Source organism: Sylvia atricapilla, chromosome 8 (assembly GCF_009819655.1).
Source record: "Sylvia atricapilla isolate bSylAtr1 chromosome 8, bSylAtr1.pri, whole genome shotgun sequence".
In the NCBI taxonomy this organism is placed as follows: domain Eukaryota; kingdom Metazoa; phylum Chordata; class Aves; order Passeriformes; family Sylviidae; genus Sylvia; species Sylvia atricapilla.
The window spans coordinates 11,892,545-11,914,066 of record NC_089147.1 but is presented as its reverse complement, the minus strand read 5'-3'; the positions used below and the strand labels follow the sequence as shown (position 1 = coordinate 11,914,066).

General features: G+C 39.4%; 1 protein-coding gene across 1 annotated transcript in view; it reads left to right on the top strand.

The window, feature by feature from the left end:
- Positions 1–21,160, top strand: part of CFAP58 (cilia and flagella associated protein 58) — a 57,002-nt gene extending 35,842 nt beyond the window's left edge. The window contains exons 16-18 of the mRNA XM_066324441.1: positions 15,140–15,259; positions 16,734–16,867; positions 21,040–21,160. Coding sequence (XP_066180538.1) covers positions 15,140–15,259; positions 16,734–16,867; positions 21,040–21,160 — 375 coding nt within the window. The remainder of the gene's footprint in view (positions 1–15,139; positions 15,260–16,733; positions 16,868–21,039) is intronic.
- The last annotated feature ends 362 nt before the right edge of the window (positions 21,161–21,522 follow it).

Here is a 21,522-nt window from a genome sequence, read left to right as displayed (position 1 = left end):
CTTCACTAGACCACCTTCTGGGCAGTTTGAAAGATTTGAAGTGCATTTGAAGCGAAGTATTTGAAAGGTAATGTAGGATTTGATCTTGACTGAACTTTAGAATTATGGGAAATAGCAGTAATTTAGCTCCAATTTCAGGAATTTTTAATTTTGTTCCCTCAATATAATTTGTATGTTGAGAGAGTTCTTCTCTTTTTTTTTTTTTTTTTTTTTTAAACTCCTAGTAAACCTTCATGAATGCATAAAGGCATTCAGCATCTCTTCATTATGGGTCTCTCCTGGAAGTCAGCTGAGCTCAGTTCAGTCACTGCTCATTTGCAGGAGTGGGGGAATTGCTGATGACTGGGCTGTGCCTGCTTGGCAGAACATCTCCCATATTCAGAGCTGGAGCCTGCAGACTGAGGGATACAAACTTATTAGGTCAGAGAAGGACTGCTATCCCTGTGTTATGTTTGCTTGCATAAGTCACACTTCCTCACCCCCCGTCATCTTCATTCACATCTTGCCCTGTAACAAGGGCATAGCCATTGGGTGTATCAGCTTTAAAATGATCTTAATCTCTTGCTTGCCCTGCATAATCTTTTTTCATGTGTGTGTTTGGCCATCATGCTAGCAAATAGGGTATTTGTTTAAGGTGAAGCTTGTATCTGTGTCTAATGTGCGTATTATGAAGCATAAATTCCCTCACATCAAAGTGTATTAGTAAAATAGAGTAGAAAAAACCTTGTGTGTTGAATACTGAGCATTGAAAACACCTTTGGAGTTTAGAAATAACCCATGTGAGGAAATGGTTGAGCCCAGTGTCAGCAGCCTGCAGTTTGATTTGTAGGGTATTCACCCTGCTGCATACTCATGCAGAGCCGTAATGTTTGTATAAGGGAAAAATAATTCCATTTGTATTGTATGCACTATAGCTCTGTCTTCTTTTTTTACATTTTGGTAAATGATCTTATAAATAAAAGTGCAGGGAACAAGGTTTCAGCTGGATACATACATGGAATTGTTTGCTAAATAAGGATCACAGTACATAGATTTGTGTAGAAAAGCATCTGCTTACTTTACCTGCTCCTGATGTGCATTTGATCATATCCTTTTTATTAGCTTTTCCATTGTTTCTAACCTGTCATTTCTTAAAAACTGAGGCAGAGGTAGAAGCAAGCTACAATCCATGCTACATGATTAAAAGAATGATTTGCTATATTTCAGTCAGAAAATTTAGATTGCTGACAATATGGGAAAGACCCAGCTTGACTCTAAAATCTCATGCAAAAATCTCTCTTAACTGGTCATCAGGGCACTTTTTTTGGATCAGACATATGCTGAAAGATAGTGAATATGCAGCATGCTGAATGTTGGGTTTTGCTAGAACAGCTTTTCAGAGCTGAACATTTTAGTAAAGGTGTAAAAAGATGTCCTATGTCAGAGAAATTACTAAACTCTTTTCTTGTTTCTGATTTATCTGTGCCCTGTCGCCACAGCATCTTGGGTTATAAGGTATCAGCCCTCACATAACAAATAAATGTGGTCATTCTGAGATGCTACTTTGACGAGTAGCTGCAAAGCAGGTGGTCATACCTTCTCTTTTAATACAGGCATTCTCACAGTTGCGAGCTGCTGTGCTGATGAAAAATGCAGTCTTAAAAATCAGATCCAAACCCAAGGTCTTGAATACTTATGGTCAATAAAAATCCAATGGCATTTTTTCCAAACATAGAAAATGTTACTTCTGGGATAGCCAGTTTTCCTGTCTCAGTCATTACCTTCTTTCTGAATTTATGCAGTCAAGATAGAGCATTTTTTGGTTTCTTTTCTAAACTGTCAAATAATATTGCAGGGCTTTGTGGAGAAATACGTTGTGTGTTATCCAGGAGATCTCACTGATGGGTGAAGGTCTTTGTGAACACGTGTGGGATGAATGAAATGTGTTGTAAGGCCATAAGGAATCATTATTGATAAACAGGAGTGCTCTGCAAATCCTGACTGCAAAAAGACAGTTGCTCACTTTTCATGTGGGGCAAATCCCTCATGTGACTGACGCTCTGCTCTGCTGTGTGCTGAGCAGCGATGTGGTAAACTGGCAGTGGAAAGTATTACCTTGTTAGGATTATGATTAGTGTGGTTTCAGGAACTTATCCCATTAAAAGTGAATTATGCACTGCTTTATTTGTTTCAAATTTAGTTCTTTCTCTTCAGAGCAAACTCCTCTAATTTGATTTTATGTCTGACTGAGCAGAATTTTATTCAGCTGCATGTCTTGGAAGGGATAACAGCATAAAGATTCACATTATATGTCAGTTATCTCTTTTGTCAGTCATCTCAGAAGACTGTTCATAAATGTAAAAGAAAGTGCAACCTAGATTATTTATTCAGGGAGGCAAAGGCAAATGTCTTATTTAAGCCTTGCATGTAGTAGAGTAACATTGTTCTTCTCTGCATGCATATTTTTAATTGCTATTGTTTTAAGTTGTCAGCAATCAAAGCCCAGGACTGGGCAGTCAGGATGTGATGATGTGCTGACTGTGTCTTGAGCTCATAGTTCAGAGAGTGCAAAGGCAAAAGGCATCATTAGCTCATGTATCTGACTCAGAGATTACAGCCAGATAGCACCCACATGTCCTTGCATTGAGCCAAGTTTTGAGCTAAGTTTCAATCCCTCCAGAGAACCGACTGTCCCAGTGACAGAGAGTAGGAGGAATTGAAGGGTTGCTGCTGTCTCCAGCCCAGTTCCATTTCAGGTATTGTGAGATACAGGGAGGGGAGAACAAGAGACTTTTCTCTGTGACCTTGGGCAGGCTACTTAGCTTGTGCATGCCTCACATCAAGTAAAAAGGGAATAAAATAATTTCCATTCTTGTACTGGTGTGTGAATGAATATATTAGAGAGATGACTCAATTCAGTAGCGAAACACTCAAAATAGGCAGATGTTTTATTTTATTTGTGCTAACTTGGTAGTGGAGCTGTTCTATCCTGTTTGAGGTGCTCGTTGCTATAGTGTCCGAACATATACATAACCATCTTTATTTCTCAGAGCTGGTACTATAGTTTCATAAAGAAATCTGTTTTAGAACAGTGTTTCTGTGTGGGTTTATACAGGTTGGCATCTATTGAAATCAAAGTTTTCTCCCAAGAAATGAAGGAGATTGGGGATTTGCTTCCCTGTATTTGTTATGCACCACCCTCCATTTCTTATATAAAATACTTGTTTTTTTTTAATCTCATGGGGTTTTTTCAGCCCACTTTATGGGAGCCTCGTCCTTCTGAAAATCATTTATTTCCCTAGCTTGGGAGTTTCATGAGACATGCTTCTGCTAAGCTCTTCACTCCTCTCACAGAGCTCAAGTAGCTTCCACATAAGAGAAATATGTGCTCAAATGCTGAGTAAGAGATTTTCTCATCAGACAACCTGCTAGGAAAAAGAAGAGAATACTCTCCCTATAACTTCATTTTGATACCTTTATTCTTAAGGCACAGATGAGTTTTACCTTAGATGCTGTCTTTACATCTTCAAAATGGTTGAGATGTATTTTACCCTCTCAAATTTGGCATTTATTTTTTTGGTGCCCAGTGTAGATTCTACTTTGATTTGAGAGTATAACCTACTTGCATATTACAGGTAGGGTACAGAGTCCGAGCTGGGGATTTTTGGGCAGAATTGTCTATTTTCATAAAAAATAACTGCAATTCGCTTCAGGAAACTAATGACTGTAGAATCCCTAAAAGTCTCTGTTGACCTGCCCATTATTGTTCCTCTGTCATCTTGTCTTTAGAGAGATTTCAGCAGAGGTAGCTTGGGAGAGCGCTTTGTATGCACTGGAACTTACAGGTGAACTGCAAAATCCACTGCCAAAATGCAATCCTTTCGTTACTGCTCCTTTATCATTTATATATGAAGTCAGCCTTTTGAAAGGATTTTCCATCCAAAAATGAAAAGGGAAATTTTCTTTTTAGCTTTTTATAGTGTAGTAGGACTTGGTGCTTTTCTATCTCTGTTTCCTGGAGGATTTGACTTCCTCTGGAAGCACTGGATTAATACCATATCTTGCAGCTCAAGCTAGCAGTTCTCTCAGCCCTCAATTAAAGGGGTGAGTGTATTGAGCTCTAGGCCTTTTCTACGCTTAAAAGCCCCATTTCTACCAGCAAAAAGTCACTTTTCTGATTTAGCTTATACCAGCTCTTGAATGGCAGAAGACTTCCCTGCCAGTAAAATTGCATCTAATTGCATAGACAGTAGTTGGCGTAAACATATCAGCACAAAGGAATTGCACCACTAACTGAACTGAAATAGGCCGGAGTTGTCAAAAACCACAAGAAAGAGCTCTTCAGGTATGTAAACAACAAGCAGAAACAGATGGAAAATATTGGCCCACTGCTGGATAGGAGAAGTGAAATAGCAACAATGCTTCAAAAGAGTGAAGTTCAGCAAGGGCAAGAGTAAGGCCTTACAGCTGGGAAATTCAATCCAGGAGTGCAGAGACAGGCTGAGATCTACCTGGTTGGCGAGCAGCTATCTGGAAAGGGACCTGGCTATCCTGGTGAACAAGAAGATCAATATGAGTGAACATTTTGTTGCTGAAGCAAAGAAGGGCAACAGAATGCTGGGTTATGTCAACAAGGGTGTCAGGTTATTCCTCATGGAATAACAAGGGCAGAGGTTATTCTACTCTACTCAGCACTTGTCTGGCCCCACATGGAATACTGTTTTCAGTTTTGGTCCTTGCTATATTAAAAAAAAAATACTCCCAGGCTGGAGTGGGTCCAAAGGAGGGCTACAAAGATGATCAAAGGATTGGGAAGCTTGCCATAGGAGGAAAGTCTGAAACTACTGGATTTGTTTGCTTTGGGAAAACAAGGCTGAGGGGAGACCTTCTAACTGTGTTTCAGTATTTAAAGGGTGGTTAAAAAGAAGATGGAGATTTTCTTTTTACAGGGAACCACAGGGCAAAGATGGGGCTACTAGGTACAGGTTACTCCTGTGAAATTCTGATTGCACATAAAAGTTGTTAACAATGAGAACAATTGGAGGGCATGGCAGTAATCTCCCCAGCGAAGTGCTGCATTTCCTAACACTTTTAAGATCCATCTGGACAGGATACTGGGCCATCCTGTCTAGATGATTCTTTTGCTGAGAAAGACTGGACCAGATGACCCTTGAGGTCTCCTTACAGCCTTCTATTCTATGATTCAGAGATTTAAAAGGTGTGAGTTTAGGATCTAATCCCAAAGCCCTTGGCATGAGTTGTCCCATTAAAGGGACAACAAATTCACTGTTTGCTCTCATAGATGTGTATTGGTCACCAATATATGCAAATGGGAATGAAAGAAAGATTGGACCATATGGATCTCGAGGTTTACTTCCAGCATAATACTCTATGATTCTGAGAAAGCTAAGCTGCCAAAACATCTAGCTATTGATCAAATGGTTCCTGATGTAAGGGGAGGGAAAGGCAGAAAAATGTTCTTCTGTCCTTATAAAAAACTTAAGTGTTGCTATGTACCTTAAGGAAACGAGAGAGAAAACAGTACCTGGTGGAGTGTGAGGTTTGAGGTTATGACTACAGTTCTAAGTTGGTGACCAGAATTCAAGGGATTTGCATTGAAATATAGAAATGGGAAATACTGTAAGGACTCAGGCCTAACATTTACTTTTTGGCTTTCAGCTGGATATGAATCATAAAGAAAAAGTTTACTTCCCCAGTGTCGTGCGGAATTAGGCTGATGTGTCAAAGGCACACTGTAAGAATAGCCTTGATTTAGACTCCAAAGACAAGCTCTGTCCTTTTTTAAAACGAAAAAACAGTGTGTGCCAATGAACTTTGGCTGCAACCAAGTTCTAACTTGTAATGGATAAAGAATACCTCATTACCAGCTCAATATTATGATGCGTGAAAGTCTACTGAATTAGTGCCATCAAAATAATTTCAGTCCAATACCTTGAAACTTATTTGAACTGGAATCTCCAATGCAGTATGAAGTGACATATGGAGGTACCTAATGCATCAACTTATCCTTTAGGACTACTCTTAAATTTTTTTTATTTCTTGTGCCATTCTTTTATTTTCCTTATGTTGTGTTTGAAAGGTTCATTGCTAAACTAAGACTTTGAATGAGGATTTTAGCTTTGACTCTAAGTGGAGATATTTTGTATTTAATACTGGTTTTAAATTGAAAGGTTGATGTCTTTCAGTGATTCTATGCCTGGCATGATGATTTTTCCATGGAATTAGAATATCTCTAGTGTCTTTTGTTCTGACACTGGTAATTTTTTTCCTCATTAAATTATTTAATTTTTAAAAAAATTGATTGTGTAGCCAGTAGGGTTCTGTGAGTAGGGCAGAACCACTCACACTAAGCCAATTGAAGGATACTGTGTTAAATCTTTGTGTGATTTAGCAGGGCTCATATGCAATCCTGTGATGATTTGGTAAGGAGTCATATCTCAAATACATGAAAGGTATGATGAGTCACCTGTGTGAAGGTCTCTTGAGGGTCAACATATCTACCTGAAAGTTTTGTGTAAGCTTTAATAATTCAATAGATATCTGAGGAATGTTCAGTTCTTGCCCTATCTCTCTTCAGAAAGGAGTTAATTTCTATTTCTGCATCTTTCCAATACACTTCTTGGCGCATTAGTTTATTTTAGACCTTCTAATCTCAGTCCATCTAGAATTAGAAGATGTTATATGCTATAGAAATTTACAGCTTGATAAACTGCTCTTAAAAACACACTGACATTTAGATTCTTTCCCTCCTCCCACATATGTTGCAATTCAAGTGTAAGAGAATAAAGTCTTTCCAGAAAAATAGCTTTTTTTTTTTTTTTTCCTGGAATGTTTGTTTAAACAGTGTTTTGAAAAAAAATGGGTAGGAAGTATGCTGATCACTTTAATGTCACCAGGGGAAGATAATTGGCTGCTCTTTAGGGTGAGAAAATAATTTCCCAGTAAAAATAGAGCAAATATTTCTGGCAGTGAGAAATGGGAAGCAAAGCAGATTACCTAGTGATCAAACAAAATACTTTCGGTGAACAGTTTTCTTAGTGGAAGAGATAATTTTTACTGATTCTTTGTGAAACTACCCACCCCTCATAAACAAAACAGATTTTCCATGATAAATGGATTTGAACAGAAGCAAGGTGCAAGTATATTTGAGAAAATAACTTCTGGGAATCTGCACCATTTTTAGCTCATATAATGATGTTTTGGTCACAAATATTCAGATGTCACTTACAAAGCTGAGGAAGTTGAAGGCAGAGTAAAAATCCCTTAGGGTTTATGGGTGGAAAATATATGTGAATGCTGAATCTGTTTTACAAGTTTTTTTTAAAAGAATTGATAATTTACTTGAGTTTGAGCTTGATGGAGAACTCTAATGGGTCATCAGATGTCATCCCTTCTCATCAAGCAAGATTGTTTTATTTACACAAATACTATCCTTCCTAGATGAGTGCAAAGCATAGTTTTGTGTCCTGCATTCTAATACATGCACTCCCAGTCCATGAAGTTTAGCATGCCTAAAGAGGTTGCTGTCTTCAAGTACACTGTGGCTTATTGTAGTTTTCTCCCACATTTATAACTTCCAGCTGTAGTCCAGGCCTGCTATTTCAGAAAAGCAAGGAGCAGGTTGTGTTGACACAGCCACCAGCATGGTCCTGGGAGACTGGGTTTCATTCCTGGGTGTCTTCAAGGAGTTTTAGTGAACTTTGGCAATTCATGTAATAACTTTTTGTGTCCAGAACTCTTGTAGAATGAGAGGAGGATCACTGCCCTGGCTGGAAGAACCCCGATGTTCTTTAGGATGTGTACAGTAAAGATTTAATACCATGCAGATACTGAAACAAGGAGGCCATATAAGAACCTAAGACACAGCACTGTCATCTGTAATGTGCATCAGCAAAACAGAAACACTGATCACCAACGTGCTTTTTTCAAATGCATTTTGTAATGTGCTTGGTTTGAACCCAAAATCCTGAGCATGGACACCTTGTATCATTAAACTGAAAATATTTTGTAAAATGACCCAATCCTAAATTCTTAGTCAGAATTGCCCTTAACGTCAACATTAGTTTGTTAGAATAAAGCTTGGATAAAAAAGTTCAGGAATTGTTCCAGTAAATACCAAATAACTGAAAACAACCTTGTTTACTCCTCATTCCTGTGTTCAGCATGTATCTGAGAAGGAAATAAATCTGCTGTGCACCCCAGGGTAAAGTATATTAATCAACCAGTTATCTTGTTAAGGGAAAATAAATGACTTGCTGTGCTGACTGAATACATTGCAGCGCACAGACTTTGCAGCGCTGCAGCCATCCGATACTGACTGTCAGCCATCCAGAATCTGCTAGAGAATCTGAAATACTGGAGGAGTGCAGCAGCAGTATAGCAATACATTCACAAGCCTGTATTCTGTAGGGTGGCCCAGAGCTAGAGGTGCATCTTTAGTATAAACAGTTTGGCAGGTTTTCTTGTGTTAAAGAGTGTTCTGCTCTTCCCTCAGCAGCAAGATGTGGACAATCGACAGCATTCCAGTCAGTGGTGGATTATTATCCTGTATGAAAGCTGCAGCAACAGCAAAACCCCATCAAAAAATTCATTCCACAGGGACAGACTAGATTTATTCTATTCCAATTGTTTTATTTTCATTCTTACAGTGAATGGTGCTGTTGTTGAGGGAACACATGCAGAAAGGTGCTGCAGCTAAGGCTGTTTTGCAGCTGTTAGAGGAAGGCAGGCAGAGTCACTGTGGCTGGTTGGGTTGTTTAGAAGGCTGGCTTAAAATGGGATAGAGGAGGACACAAACAGGTGTAGAAAGAACCCCATTTCTCCACTCTTCTCTTGATACATCCAGAAATGTGCTGCTAAGTGCACAGGAGCTATGAAACTCGGTAGGGAGAATCTCTGCCAAATAGGGTGCATCAGTCAGCCAATGCTGCACTTCTTGGAGCACCTCTCAGAGCTCAAAGCTTCCCATACCTGTCTAATCTTTAAGCTGTAATCTTAAACAGGGCATGGGACATTTGAGCACAGCAGTTGTCTTTACTTGCACATTACGATTCACTGTCTTTCCCCTTCCTTTAGTCTTGTTTCTGTTTCTTTGAATTTTAAGAATCAGGCAAGGGGAGCTGAAAGAGAACTCCTTGAAGAATAGCAGAGGCTCAGCTCTAATTACAGTGAGTCTGAAGGAATCCATGCATTAAAACATTAATGATTTCAGAATTGCCGTGTGTGTTTCTTAGATGTACTGTTATTTCTTAATAGGTTCTAAAGTGTAACAGGAGACTAGTCTTTCTTCCCTGAGACACTTGATGTATGCAGGGAGACTCTGCTGTCCTGTCAAAAAGATGTATGTAGGCTTTACTGCCTTGTTAGACAGGTATTGTAGATTTAAGTGGTGGCTTGACTTTGAGACAGCTGTTCAGAGGTAGCAATTCCAGAACACCAAAGGACTTGAAGCAAAGTGCTCTCATCTTTCAGGGAAATCTTAAGATCTAAGTCAAGCAGGTGACTAAAGAGACGTAGGTGCCTAACTTAAAAATAGATACTTCTAGAAGGAGCTCTACAATCTGTCTGACCCTTCAAGGTCATCTGTCAGATCAGTCTGAAGTGAGAACAGAAGCTGGGTCTGCTGGGACTCCTCATCCCAAGATGTTACCTGCAGGAACAGCTAATCATTATCAGCAGAGCTGTGATGATTGTCCTTTGATTAATCTAAAATTTTAAAAATCGAAATGGCTGTTGAATAGCTAAAATACATTAAAATACAGAGGTTTTAAATCAAATAGTGTAGATCTGAGGAAGAGACTTTAATTTTTTTTTCAGAACCCTGTATAAAGTAATTATGACAGTAATTATGACAGTAAAAGGTTCCCCATCATTTGCTTTGTAGATTTATTCACTTAGAATATTTAGAAAACTTGTTGATAAGATTTGCATCAACCTCTAATCTCCTCCAGGTCACTTTAAGACAAACTGCTACTAGAATGCAAAACAGAGGTTTGTTCAGAGCTCTCTTCAACCCAACTGTCCAGCAGCAGGCACTGTGAAAATAGTTGGAATATTTACATCAATCCATGTCATGTCAGGGGAAATTCTCACCTTCAAGGAACAGCTCACTTTCATGTGTGTATGTGTGTGTAAAGCTGCTAACACATATAGGAGATAATTAATTGATAATCTTCTGCAATGTAAAGTAGAAACACTGTAATTAAATGATCTACTCTGATTAATGATTTTGTAAACTCTTGTGTGCTGTCAATAGTAAAAAGGGTATTGCAGCTGTTATTTCAGCAAGACGCATCCATGCCATTTTCTTTGGATAGATTATTAAATTCGTGTCTCAGAGTTCAGAAGTTGAAAGGAGAGGAATACATGCAAGTTATTTGTTTGCTCCCTGGGAAAAAAAAATGTTTTCCTACACTTTTATTAGGAAAGATCCGAGAGTAACAGTTCCTAGCAATAATAATAAAAATATGTTGCAGTTGCACTCCAGGTGGAAATGCTCATACTTTGTTGTTCATGGAAGATGGTGATACTGCAGCATTCAGCTCTTGCTGCTGCAAAAAAACAGTCAAGGGTGAAGACCTTACAAGGTGCTCCAAGGTGGTTTTTTTCTCTCTCATTAAACTCTTTTGAAAATGCCAGTTAATTTGGTGCAGTTTGCTCTGTGCCAAGGCAAACAGATTTGCTCTTGAGAAGCATTATTATCACCTGGAGAAATAAGTTACAAGATGAGTTTGAGTGGTGCAGATTTCACCAAAGATTAGATTATTCCAGCCTTTCCTTCAAGCTGATGTTTTCACAGGAAAACCCATAACTTCTAACACAGTGTTAGTGTTGCCACCCTGTGAAGGGGACTCAGTGTTCTCTTTCAAACATAATTAATTTACCCAATAAAAAAATCTCACATTGGACAGTTAAAGAAGTGTCTAGGTGATAATGAATACAGGAGCTGTTCTAGGGAGCTGCATCCTTGCAAGGATGTTTGCTGATGGATGTGGAATAGACAGGAAAGAGCAGGAGCTTTGGAAAGTGTTTACAGAGAAAGTTTACACTGCACATTTCTCATAGTGCTGCAGGCAACTTTCTTCTGTTATTATAAAATTTGTGAAGGTCACCATATGCTAATTTTTTTCTTTACCTCATAAAAATTCTAAAGATAGATGTCCTATGCCAACAGCTACTGCCAGGTATACATAATAACAAATAAATGTAGGGCTTGTACAGCTAAGATGGCTATGACTAGATATGTGTGTCTATGTGTATATTTAATTCAGATTTCCATGTCCTGTTTAACACTTATGAAGAGGAATCACCACCCCTAAGGATGCTCTGCTGCTGCATGACATCGTAAACAAAATGCCTCTGGAGTTCAGCACAGCACTGACATTTTGGTTATAGTGCCAATAAACAAGAAACCTCCCGTGGCACGTTGAATGACTTGTTATCCCCACCAAAGCCGTGAGGAACTGGAGATGCTTGTTTGGTTCTATATTGCTTTCTCCACCTTACTAATTAAAATAAGAATTTTTATTTAGGTTGAATTTTTTAAGGACTGCTGCCATACACTAAATTGCACACTTTTACACTGCATCTTTATCTTGGTTCTTTTTCAGCTCAGTTGCTGGAGACAGGAACTGACATAAATTAAATTTACTCTGATGCAAAGTCTTTTGGAATTTTTTTTAAAGTAATTAATGTGATAGAAAGTTTTTGGTGTGGAATAGGATTTTTGTAGGTCTGGTAGGGAAAGCTCTTGGGGTGCTGCTATGCCAGGTAAAATTGTTGAGTTATGTATTTGGAAAGTAGCTGATAAAAATGAGGACGCTGGGACTGCGGGACCCATTTCTGCTGTGAATACATCTTCATTAAATGTGTGGTCATCCATCATCTCAGGTCCAGAATAAAACCCTGGGCTAACTAACAAGATGTGCCATTTCCTGGTGTCATGGTGAGGGACAGGATGACACAACATGGGATCACATCTTTGGAGGTCTATTCCAGCCTGGGAGTGGTGAATGCTTCCCATTCCCTGTCAATGGCTGTGAATGCCTGTCACTTTGGGAATGTATCTAATGGTACTGGTGGTACTGATGGTTCTTCTCACTTGCAAAAGCAAATGGGGCTGTGCTGGTCAGCAGCAATAACTTCTTTTGAAGTAGGATTTTGCTGGCAAAAGTGATTCTTCTTGCTGAAGATGGAGCCAACGTGTGACCACGAGTAACCCTGGAGAATCAAGTGAAATTTGCCAAATGCTAGCCAGTCTTCTGCAGAAGAAAATTATTTTTCTCAATTTGCTGTAGAGCAAGCAGGCCAGGAGAATTACAAAATATGGCTGAGACAGCACCTAGTTAAATTTAGGAGAAAGCACTGCTTACTTCCCCACCCTCCCTCTCCAAATTAATGGATGAGAGACTTAGGGATGGAGAAAATTACTGTCATGGCTGGGCCCACAGACAGATCTCTGAGCTCCTTGGAGATCCCCTGGGAAAGAAATCTAAGACAGGAAGGGCTGTTCTAACAATAATGTGCAATTTTATTTGCAGAACTTTTGGAGCAGGTATTCACAGAGGTGCTGAAATTCTCTTTGGAATGCCTGAAATTTAACTGTAATTCTCAGCCTGAGTGTCCCAGCGTGCCCTACATACACAAAATGAATGTGCCATCATCTCTCCACTATCATCTTGGCTTAGTTTGTGTAATAAACCAGTGAAGCTTGTTGATGTTATGGGCTCAGTCTTTCAGTCACGCTTCTGCTGAATTCCATGGGAATTCCATGGTGGAAGGATCCTGTAGAAAGCTTTGTTACTGGCCTAGACCTGATCTGAACACAGGTACATTGTTATTACCAGTGAAGACTTAACAGCGTGGATTTGCGGATTGGATGGATCTTCCTTCACCTTAGGAAGAAGATATGCATTTGTGCTGATATATTTTTCTTGGTCATTTCTGATTTCTTATGTGTGGAGATGGAAGCATATGCACCTTGGGACTCACATAGATTTACTCTTGTGGTTGCTGTTTTTAAATCAATTGAAATTAATTCATTTATTTTTAATTTATTTTTTTGGATTCTGTAGTAAAATTTTAGATGCCAGCCTGTGAATGCCAGCCTGTGAATACAAGCTTCTGCTGAGGAGGAAAGGAATATCCAGGGTTTTCTTTTAATGTTTTGCTGACATATGGTTCTTCTAACCCAGTGACAAATTAATTGACTAGATGTGAAAGAGATGGACAGTACTTAGCAAGGAAGGGCAGGATATGCATTATAAGACATCTGGTTCTGTCTCTGTTGGATTATGGATACAATATACATTGGACACCTAACGAGTCTCTGCTGTATAAAATAGATTCTCCTTACAATAGAATTGTCTGCTTTGTCTCTAAATGAGGTTATTATACACACCATTGCACAGTGTATGAAGAGCTTGGTTAGCCATTGTAAGGGTATGGAGAGAAAAAAAATTGGAGAAAAATTGCACTTAAGACCTCCAATCTATCAGTTGCCCTGTATTTATCCAAATTACCATTACACCATTACAAAAATACAAATACATGGTACATTCAGCATTGAAATGTTATTATTAACTGGCCAAATTTTGACAAGGTGGATTTTAGTTTTGCTGTTATTTTTACCTTGCAGTAAAATCTTACCTCCTCAGAAAGAAAAGCTGGTACTGGAAATACCACCATGGAGGGCATAATAACTGTCTACTCAGAATGAATTATCAGTTCAGTATTTGCTGCTATGCACACCTTAGTCTGAATTTCAAGAGGTTTTGATTCTTTCAGAGATAAAATGTGAACAATTTCATTTATAAGGAACTCTTGCTCTGTAATCTGCAGAGTTTAAGGACAATGCTTGCAAAAGTAAGGCGTGAATTGAAGTGATTCCATTTTGGGGTCCCCAACCCCATTGTAGTGCATCGTTTTCAGAAAATGATGAGGTCTAAAAGCTTCAGACTCCTTATGCTCTTGAAGACTGGACACCTAAAATTTTACATCTTCAAAACAGCAACCTACTTCTGAAAACTCTGGCTCAGCCACAGAGAAAGACCAAATGTAGCAATTCTAGATTATGTGATTGCACCATTTCCCACATCAACAGATGAATTCTGTGGTAAGACTTGTAGAGAGAGCTTATAAAAAAGACAGCTAAAAGGGGCTTTGTCAAATCCAGTGTAAATAATCATCTATCCTACCTCCTCTTTGGCATTTTTCTCTTCATCAGTTAAATCTTTTGTCTGCCAGTCTCCTTTTTAATTCCAGTTTTCAATGTACCAGAAAAGGATGTGATCTTACTAAATAATATTTAATGATCTTATTTTTTCAGGGTAGATAGTAAAACTATTATAATGTGCAAAAATATGAAGGTGGCTTTTTTCAGAGCTTTATTCCTCAGACTGAAAACAAGTACACTCTCAAAACACAGCTGAAAGGAGCATTTCAGTACAGAAAGCTGTAAGTGGGTCCATGGCGTGGTTTCTTTTCAGACATGGCAATATCCAACTCCCACAAGTACTACTGTTCCAACATAAAGGAAGAGGAGACACATGACAAAGAAAAATTATTTGGTAATTGTGCTAGTCATAATTGTTGCTGTTTATAATTTCTTTCCCTTGCCCAGAGCCCCTGCAGTTAAACTGAAAGGTTATATATATATAAATCTCTCTCTGTGTGTGTACATGTGCTTTGCAGGCTTTTCTTTGGAAGAAGTAACTCTTTTGTACAGTCCTTTGCTGACATTTCTATAGGCAGCTCACATCCTGTTGGGTGAAGCTGTGATCCTTAATGCAAGGCAGTGTGACTCGTAAGAAGAAAGATTGCAATAAGCACAGTTTCTCGTCATTAATTTCCCAGCCCTGGATACTCTTCTAGTAACTGCTGAGGTAGAGAGTGCTTGCTGCTGATGGTGTTTAAGAGCATTTCATTCGTGGTTTGAAGTAGCTGGATGTTTATCTTAATGAGCTCTCCCATTGCTATCACAACAACTTTAAATACCTTATGGCTAGTGACACACAGGCAGATTTGTTTCTCCAAATACCTTCCTGACTGAGTTGCAATTTTCAGTGAGGTTGATTTCCTTTCAGGCTGTGCTGCTGCTGTAGTAGTTTAATAAGGGCTCTTCCTCTTGTCTCTTCCTTAGGAGAAGGAGAAGCTGTATGTGGAGCTGAGGCACGTGTTGGCCCGGCAGCCAGGGCCCGAAGCTGCAGAGCAGCTGCAGCAGTTCCGGAACGTTCTCCGGGAGAAGACAAAGCAGATCAAAGTAAGAGGTGCCACTGTCCCTGGGGAGGTCTGCAGTGAACAGTGTGCCTGCCCTACTGTATTTGACCAGCAAGGTTATCACTGCATCTCCTCAAGGCACAACACAGAGCAGCAAACAAAGTATTTTTTGCACATTATGCTACTTTATTTCATTAAAATAGAGGAAAGGTCTTATTACAGTATGAGTTAGCGCAACGCTGTAAATATGTTTTTTGCATGGGCATTCTGGGATACTGCCAGCTTTTCATTCAGCTTATTCTCCTTCCCTTTATCTTAAATTGTTATTATCTTTAAGAAGTAAATCAAAGCCATTTTGTTTTCTTTTTAATGAACTAGTGGGTATATACTGAGAATCCAGTCTTAAGTTACTGTTGTTTCTCTTGTCATGTGTACGTGTATATTTAGATTTGCAGATTTTGTGGAGATGACAGGAGGAACCTGGTTTAACCTCTTGTCAGTCAGAGGGAGGAGTTCCTGCTTCCCAAAGAATCTTGTAGAAAAATTTAAAAGCATAATATTAAAAATTGGTTCTTTGATAGAATTCATGATATTCTATGAATAAGCTGATCTTCTCTTATTCGTGCCTGCATGAGAGATCAGTCTCCCCAGGAGTTCATCTACTTCTGCAGCTCCTCTCTCTGTTGAAGTCATCATCTCCTGTTCACTGCATCATAATCACGTCTATACTAACCATGAGGAAAAAAATGCAGGAGCAGATGGGCCCTTAGGAAACAAAGAGGCTGTTATGCAAATCTTAGCTTTCCATGGAGAAGAAAAACAATGTAGAAAATGTACAATAGAAGCCAAAGTTTAGCTAAACTGAACGTGATTTGAAGTTCTCCATAGGGTCCTTATTTGTCCTTAATGCAGTCAATTGCTGCTTTGTATTTCAGGCACAGCATGCTGTAGCACGATAGCATCCATGCCATTTTGGGGTGCCAGGTCAAGCTATTACCCTTTTGAAAAGAAAGAACATGCACTATGCATGCTCCTCCTTTTAAAAATTGTACTGATTCACATGAAAGTGGCTTTGTATTCATATTTACAGTGCCTGGTACTACTTTGCCTGTGTGGATTGAATTTCTCCACTTAGCAGTGCATCCCTGTGAATAAACCCCATTATTATCAGATCATTTCCTGATTTATTAAGACCTCAACTTTGGATTTTTGCCCAGCTTTATGTCCCAGAAATTAAGATCTAATGTGTCTATTAATGCCATTCCCATAAAGCCTGGAGTGTGTTTTACATGTTGTATTATGGTTAAATGGCATAACCTTTATTGTGTAAGATGTTTTCAGGTGAACAGAGGTGAGATCAAATGAAACATCAGGATAGAAAAAGAGTTGTGGTAGAAAATGATCATGTCTCATATCATCAAATATAAAAGGAGAAAGTGCTTGTAAAAGTATTCACTTATCCTTCACTTAAGTGAAGCAACATCTCCTGTTTCTGCTGTTTGTGTTTCGTTTACCAGGCATTGTCCTCAGAACTGAGTATGTGTGAAACGCAGAGCAAAGAGTACAAACATGAAATTGAAAGACTTAACAATGAGCTTCTGGAAGTGAAAAAGAAGTATCTGTCTCAGAAACGCAAGGAGCAACAGAAGAAGTATGGGAAAACAGTTTTGTCTACACAACTTTCTGCATAAGCTAGATTTTTGTTTTAGACCTTTTTGATCAGAATGTGGCCAAATTTGACTGAGTTGATACAGTTTTGTTGGCTAATTTTCCTGAATGTTATCCTCCTTGTTACTTCAGTCTGGTCTGGACTTACCATGATCTATGGCCAGGAAAAGAACATCCATCAGAGATGTTGCTGAACATGTTCTGCAGTCCAGTTAAATTATTCATACCAATGAGATGGTGCCCAGAGAACACAGATTAGTGTCTTGTCTCTGACATCAAAGCACAGAATTATAGAACAGTTTGGGTTGGAAGGGACATTTAAAGGCCATTTAGTCCAACCCCCCTGCAATGAGCAGGGACGTCTCCAACCAGATGAGGTGCTCAGAGCCCCGACCTGACCTTGAGTGTTTCTGGGATGGGGCATCTCCCACCTCTCTGGGCAACTTGGGCCAGTCTTTCACAACCCTCATAACAGAAAATTTCCTTCTTACACCTAGTCTAAATCTACCCTCCTTTAGTTAAAACCCTTATCCCTTGTCCTATTGCAGCAGGATTTCTGGGCTATGAGTGCATGTGGCTGGCTCATGTCCAGCCTCTCTCCCACCAGCACCCCCAAGTCCTTCTGGGCTGGGCTGCTCTCCATCTCTTCATCCCCCAGCCTGGATTAATGCCAGGGGTTGCCCTGACTCAGGTGCAGCACCCAGCACTTGGTCTTGTGGAACCTCAAGAGATTCCCATGGGCCCACTTCTTGAGCTTATCCAGGTCCCTCTGGGTGGCATCCCATCCCTCAGGTGAGTCGACTGGCCCATTCAGCTTGTCGTCTGAAAACTTGCTGAGGCTGCTGAGGGTGGACTTTATTTTTAATGAGAGATTTCTTACATTTCTACAGTCAGATGATAGGATCTGTTACAGAGTTTTTCTGTATGCACAGAAAGCCTTTTGTCTTTCCACTCATTTCCATCCTCAGCCTGTGTCTCCTGCACACACTAAAGCACACAATTCTCTACAGGTCCTGAATATAATTCAAAGTTGCCTTTATCACTTCTTCCTTAATCCTGTTTCAAACGGCAAATGATTTGATGACTAAATTAGCAAAATAACCAGCGATAAACAGTGACTTTTGTCCATCTGCAAATTGCATAATGTTACCTTAATATTTGGAATTAGCAGCAATTGCGCAGTGCTAATGGCCTTTCTGGAGCTTTAGGATCAATATGTGAGGCTACCATAATGCCTGATTGTCCATTTCCAGCAGCTAAATGTCTCCTTCACAGTAGACTTGATGTTTTCATTTTGGGATCATGTCTCTTTCTGTTCATGAAGTGAGGAGAAATTCACCCACATTTTGTTGTTGTATCTCACCTAGAATTAATTCCTGTCATAAAAACTCCACTTGTTAAGGACATAATTGCTTTAAAATAAAACAAAAAATATTGTGTGAATTGATGATGGCTGAACTGGACCATGTTATACAGTGAAAGGAATTTCATATTGAAAGTCATTTAGTGGTGGATACACTGTTTATAGGTTCAGGATAGATACCTGCCATGGGGCAGCTTGTCATGTTGTTCTTTTGGGTAAGCATGTCTGTAGTCTGATGGGCCTTGGTGTCTTTGTGACATCTGTGTTTTGGAAGCACATTTAGGTGCTGTTAGTGGTGCCTCTGCAGGCTGGCATCATCTTGTGGCCCCCCCCACGGCCTCAGAAGGCACCAGCACTGTGCTGCCAGCCCTGGCTTGCACCTCTCTTGTCCTGTGGCAGCTGAGGGGTGGTGCTGGGCTTTGCTCTCCTCTGCCGCTCATGGCTTTGTACCTGAGTCAAGCCTGTTGGACTGCATCCTGCTTTGAAGAACACAGAGGCATAACTGGGCATACCAGTCCTGGGTAACTGCAATTTCTGCTCTCTCTAGGCTGTTCTTTGTGTTGGCAAGGGAAACAACCTTGCACAGCCCTCCTTCTCCAACCTGCCAGCTGGGCAAGACACATCACTGGCTTTCTGCAATAGAGAGAACTTGTTGTGCAGTCAGGTTCTTCCCCAGGGAGCCTTCTTCCTGCCATTCCACACCACTACTGCCCCAGGCAGGGCTGGGCAGGCAGTGCCTGCTGTGTGGATGCTGGCCACTGAGCCAGGGCCATTTGAGTCATACAGTCTCAGATTTCTCTAAATCCCAGCTGACAAAAAACCACTGACTTGATTCGCTGTCTCGCTGGCTAATGTTAACATCATGTCTAAAATAAGTGTAGCTGGTTTTGCTAATAAAAAAGAGGCTTCTGTGAGGACAATAGCATTAACAACATTATTGACTACCCTGGTACGAAAGAGAATTAATACTCCCAGATAACCTTACACAAAGTTATCATCTAAAGCTTTTATTGATTTGCACAAGATAGCTTTGAGTTGTGATTTAGCATCTTGGTACTGAATAAATGCAGCTTTGCATGTGATGCTGAAGGAATATAGTGACAGTGGGAATTTAGCCTTGTTTTGTGTTAAAAATGAAAATTCAGTGTTTAAGATTTTGGTTGTGAATTTGAAATCCTTTTTTTCAGCTTTCTGATTCTAAATGTTGCTTTTCTCAGTTGTCTTAGCCATTCTTTTTCTATCTCTTCCTATTTTTAACTTCAGCTTCTTGAATCCTTTCTGCATCACTATGTTCCTAGTTGCTTCTAGCACCAGGATCCCATTTTGATCTTGATAAGGATTTGTGAGAAAATCTGAAGCTTAAATCCACACCAAAGACCTAATCCAGCACTCCTATGTATGTAAATAACTGCACTGAGGGATGCCAGTAGTGACTGGGAGCTTTTGCACGTGGCTGGTTGCACATTAATTCTGCATAATATATTATAGTATTCAGTTGCATAGAATTTTCCATACTGATGAGCACATCTGTTTGTTGTCTCCATGGGAGGATGAGGAAAAAATGAGCATGGATTCTGGATCATTTTCTCTCCCCAGACTTGGAAGCCCAATAGAGAGATGGGATAAGCTATCTAAATACAGAATGTTTGTTTTCAGTGCTGTCAGCTGGCATATCCATTAGGGCTACATTGATACAATGAAAAACCACTTATAAGTGGTTTTCACTGTTAAGTTAATCTGTGCCATCTTTTGGTTTTTCTCCTACCTTTTTATGGGTCAAATTTGGAAAAGGATGCATAACTAGACATCTGATATGGTTTCTCTGAACTTCCTATCCTGACAGTTATTTAGGGGCAAATAGAAAAATAATAATTCCAGAAGAGTTTTCTTTTCCCTTACTGAGGACTGAGCAAAGATACTCTTGTGACAAGGCTAGATTTTTTAAAAGTGTGGTTGCACTCACATTTGTGCCTCAATCTCAGTGACTGTGAAATAAAATAATGGTGCTGACCTTCTTTGTAAAGCCTTGAGACTTCTGTTAGGATAAACTAGAAATGCATAAAGCTCCACTTGGTTAATCTTAAGTATCTCAGGACTTTTCTCTGAAGCATCCAGGTATATCACAGTGAGTTTGGAATATTTGTAGTGCTCTGTTTACCTCCCCAACTTTGTAAGAGTGGAACCAGCTAACTCTCCTTCTCTCTTCTTAAGGCCATCAAATTCAAGACCTCCTGGATTCTCAGATGGAGCAACTCCCAGTGCTGTCAGTGCACCTACAGCACACAACTAGTTTCCTGCAAATGTCACAGACAAGGCAATTATCACTGGAACTTTGTTAAAATGTTGAAGAGAGATAGCACTATATATTCATTAAAACTCAACAAAGGAAAAAACTTCCCCATTGGGCCTTTGATGAATGTAGCTGTTTGTTTGAAAACAGGCATATTCCAGCTAGAACAGGATGGTGATTAGAAATCTGAAGTCATGGAGCTCATGTACATCCTTGCTCTAATGAGGTGCTCTGACCATTTTGGGAAGTAGCACAAAGAAAGCTCATTTATTTCTAATTTTTAATAATTCCAAACCTCATCAGTAGCGTTGTAATTAGATCCAAACAGACACCTAGTCTTGGAGCTTTACCCTAACAGGCTTTAATCAACACTTTTTAAATGATCTCTTGATACGTGGTTGCATCAAAGAAACTCTGGAGAACACAGATTTCCTTAGTTTGTAAATGTCTCTGGGCTGCAGAATGAAATATGAATTTTCTGTTTCTTTGTTTCTATTTAAAGGGAGAAGGAGCGATCCAGCATTGATATGGGGACGAAATTACCACCCCTCAAGACTGCTGTACCTCACTTCAACACAGGGGGCTTTCCTTTAAGCAAACCCATTCCCAAAATTGCAGTCTAGAAATGCACTCATCTAGTTACATTCCTGTTCCTAGTTTCTTGTTTGAGAAACTGTAATTTTAAGATTCAGAATCTACTGAAATCATTGTATCACCTTTAGGAAAATTTTGTCTATAATAAAGCACATTTTTACGCTGGAATTACATTTAATATTGCATTTAATATTGCATTTAATATTGCATTTATATTTTGTACATTTAATATTGGAATTAACAGTTCTTTTTACAAGCTGTGTACCAAATTGGTGGATTTGATGCCAGCAGACACCTGCACGGATGTAAATGGATAGTGGAGATATTTCTTCTTCAATATTGTGTCTCTATTTAGCACTGTAACACCACAAAATGCCTTAATGTGTAGTTA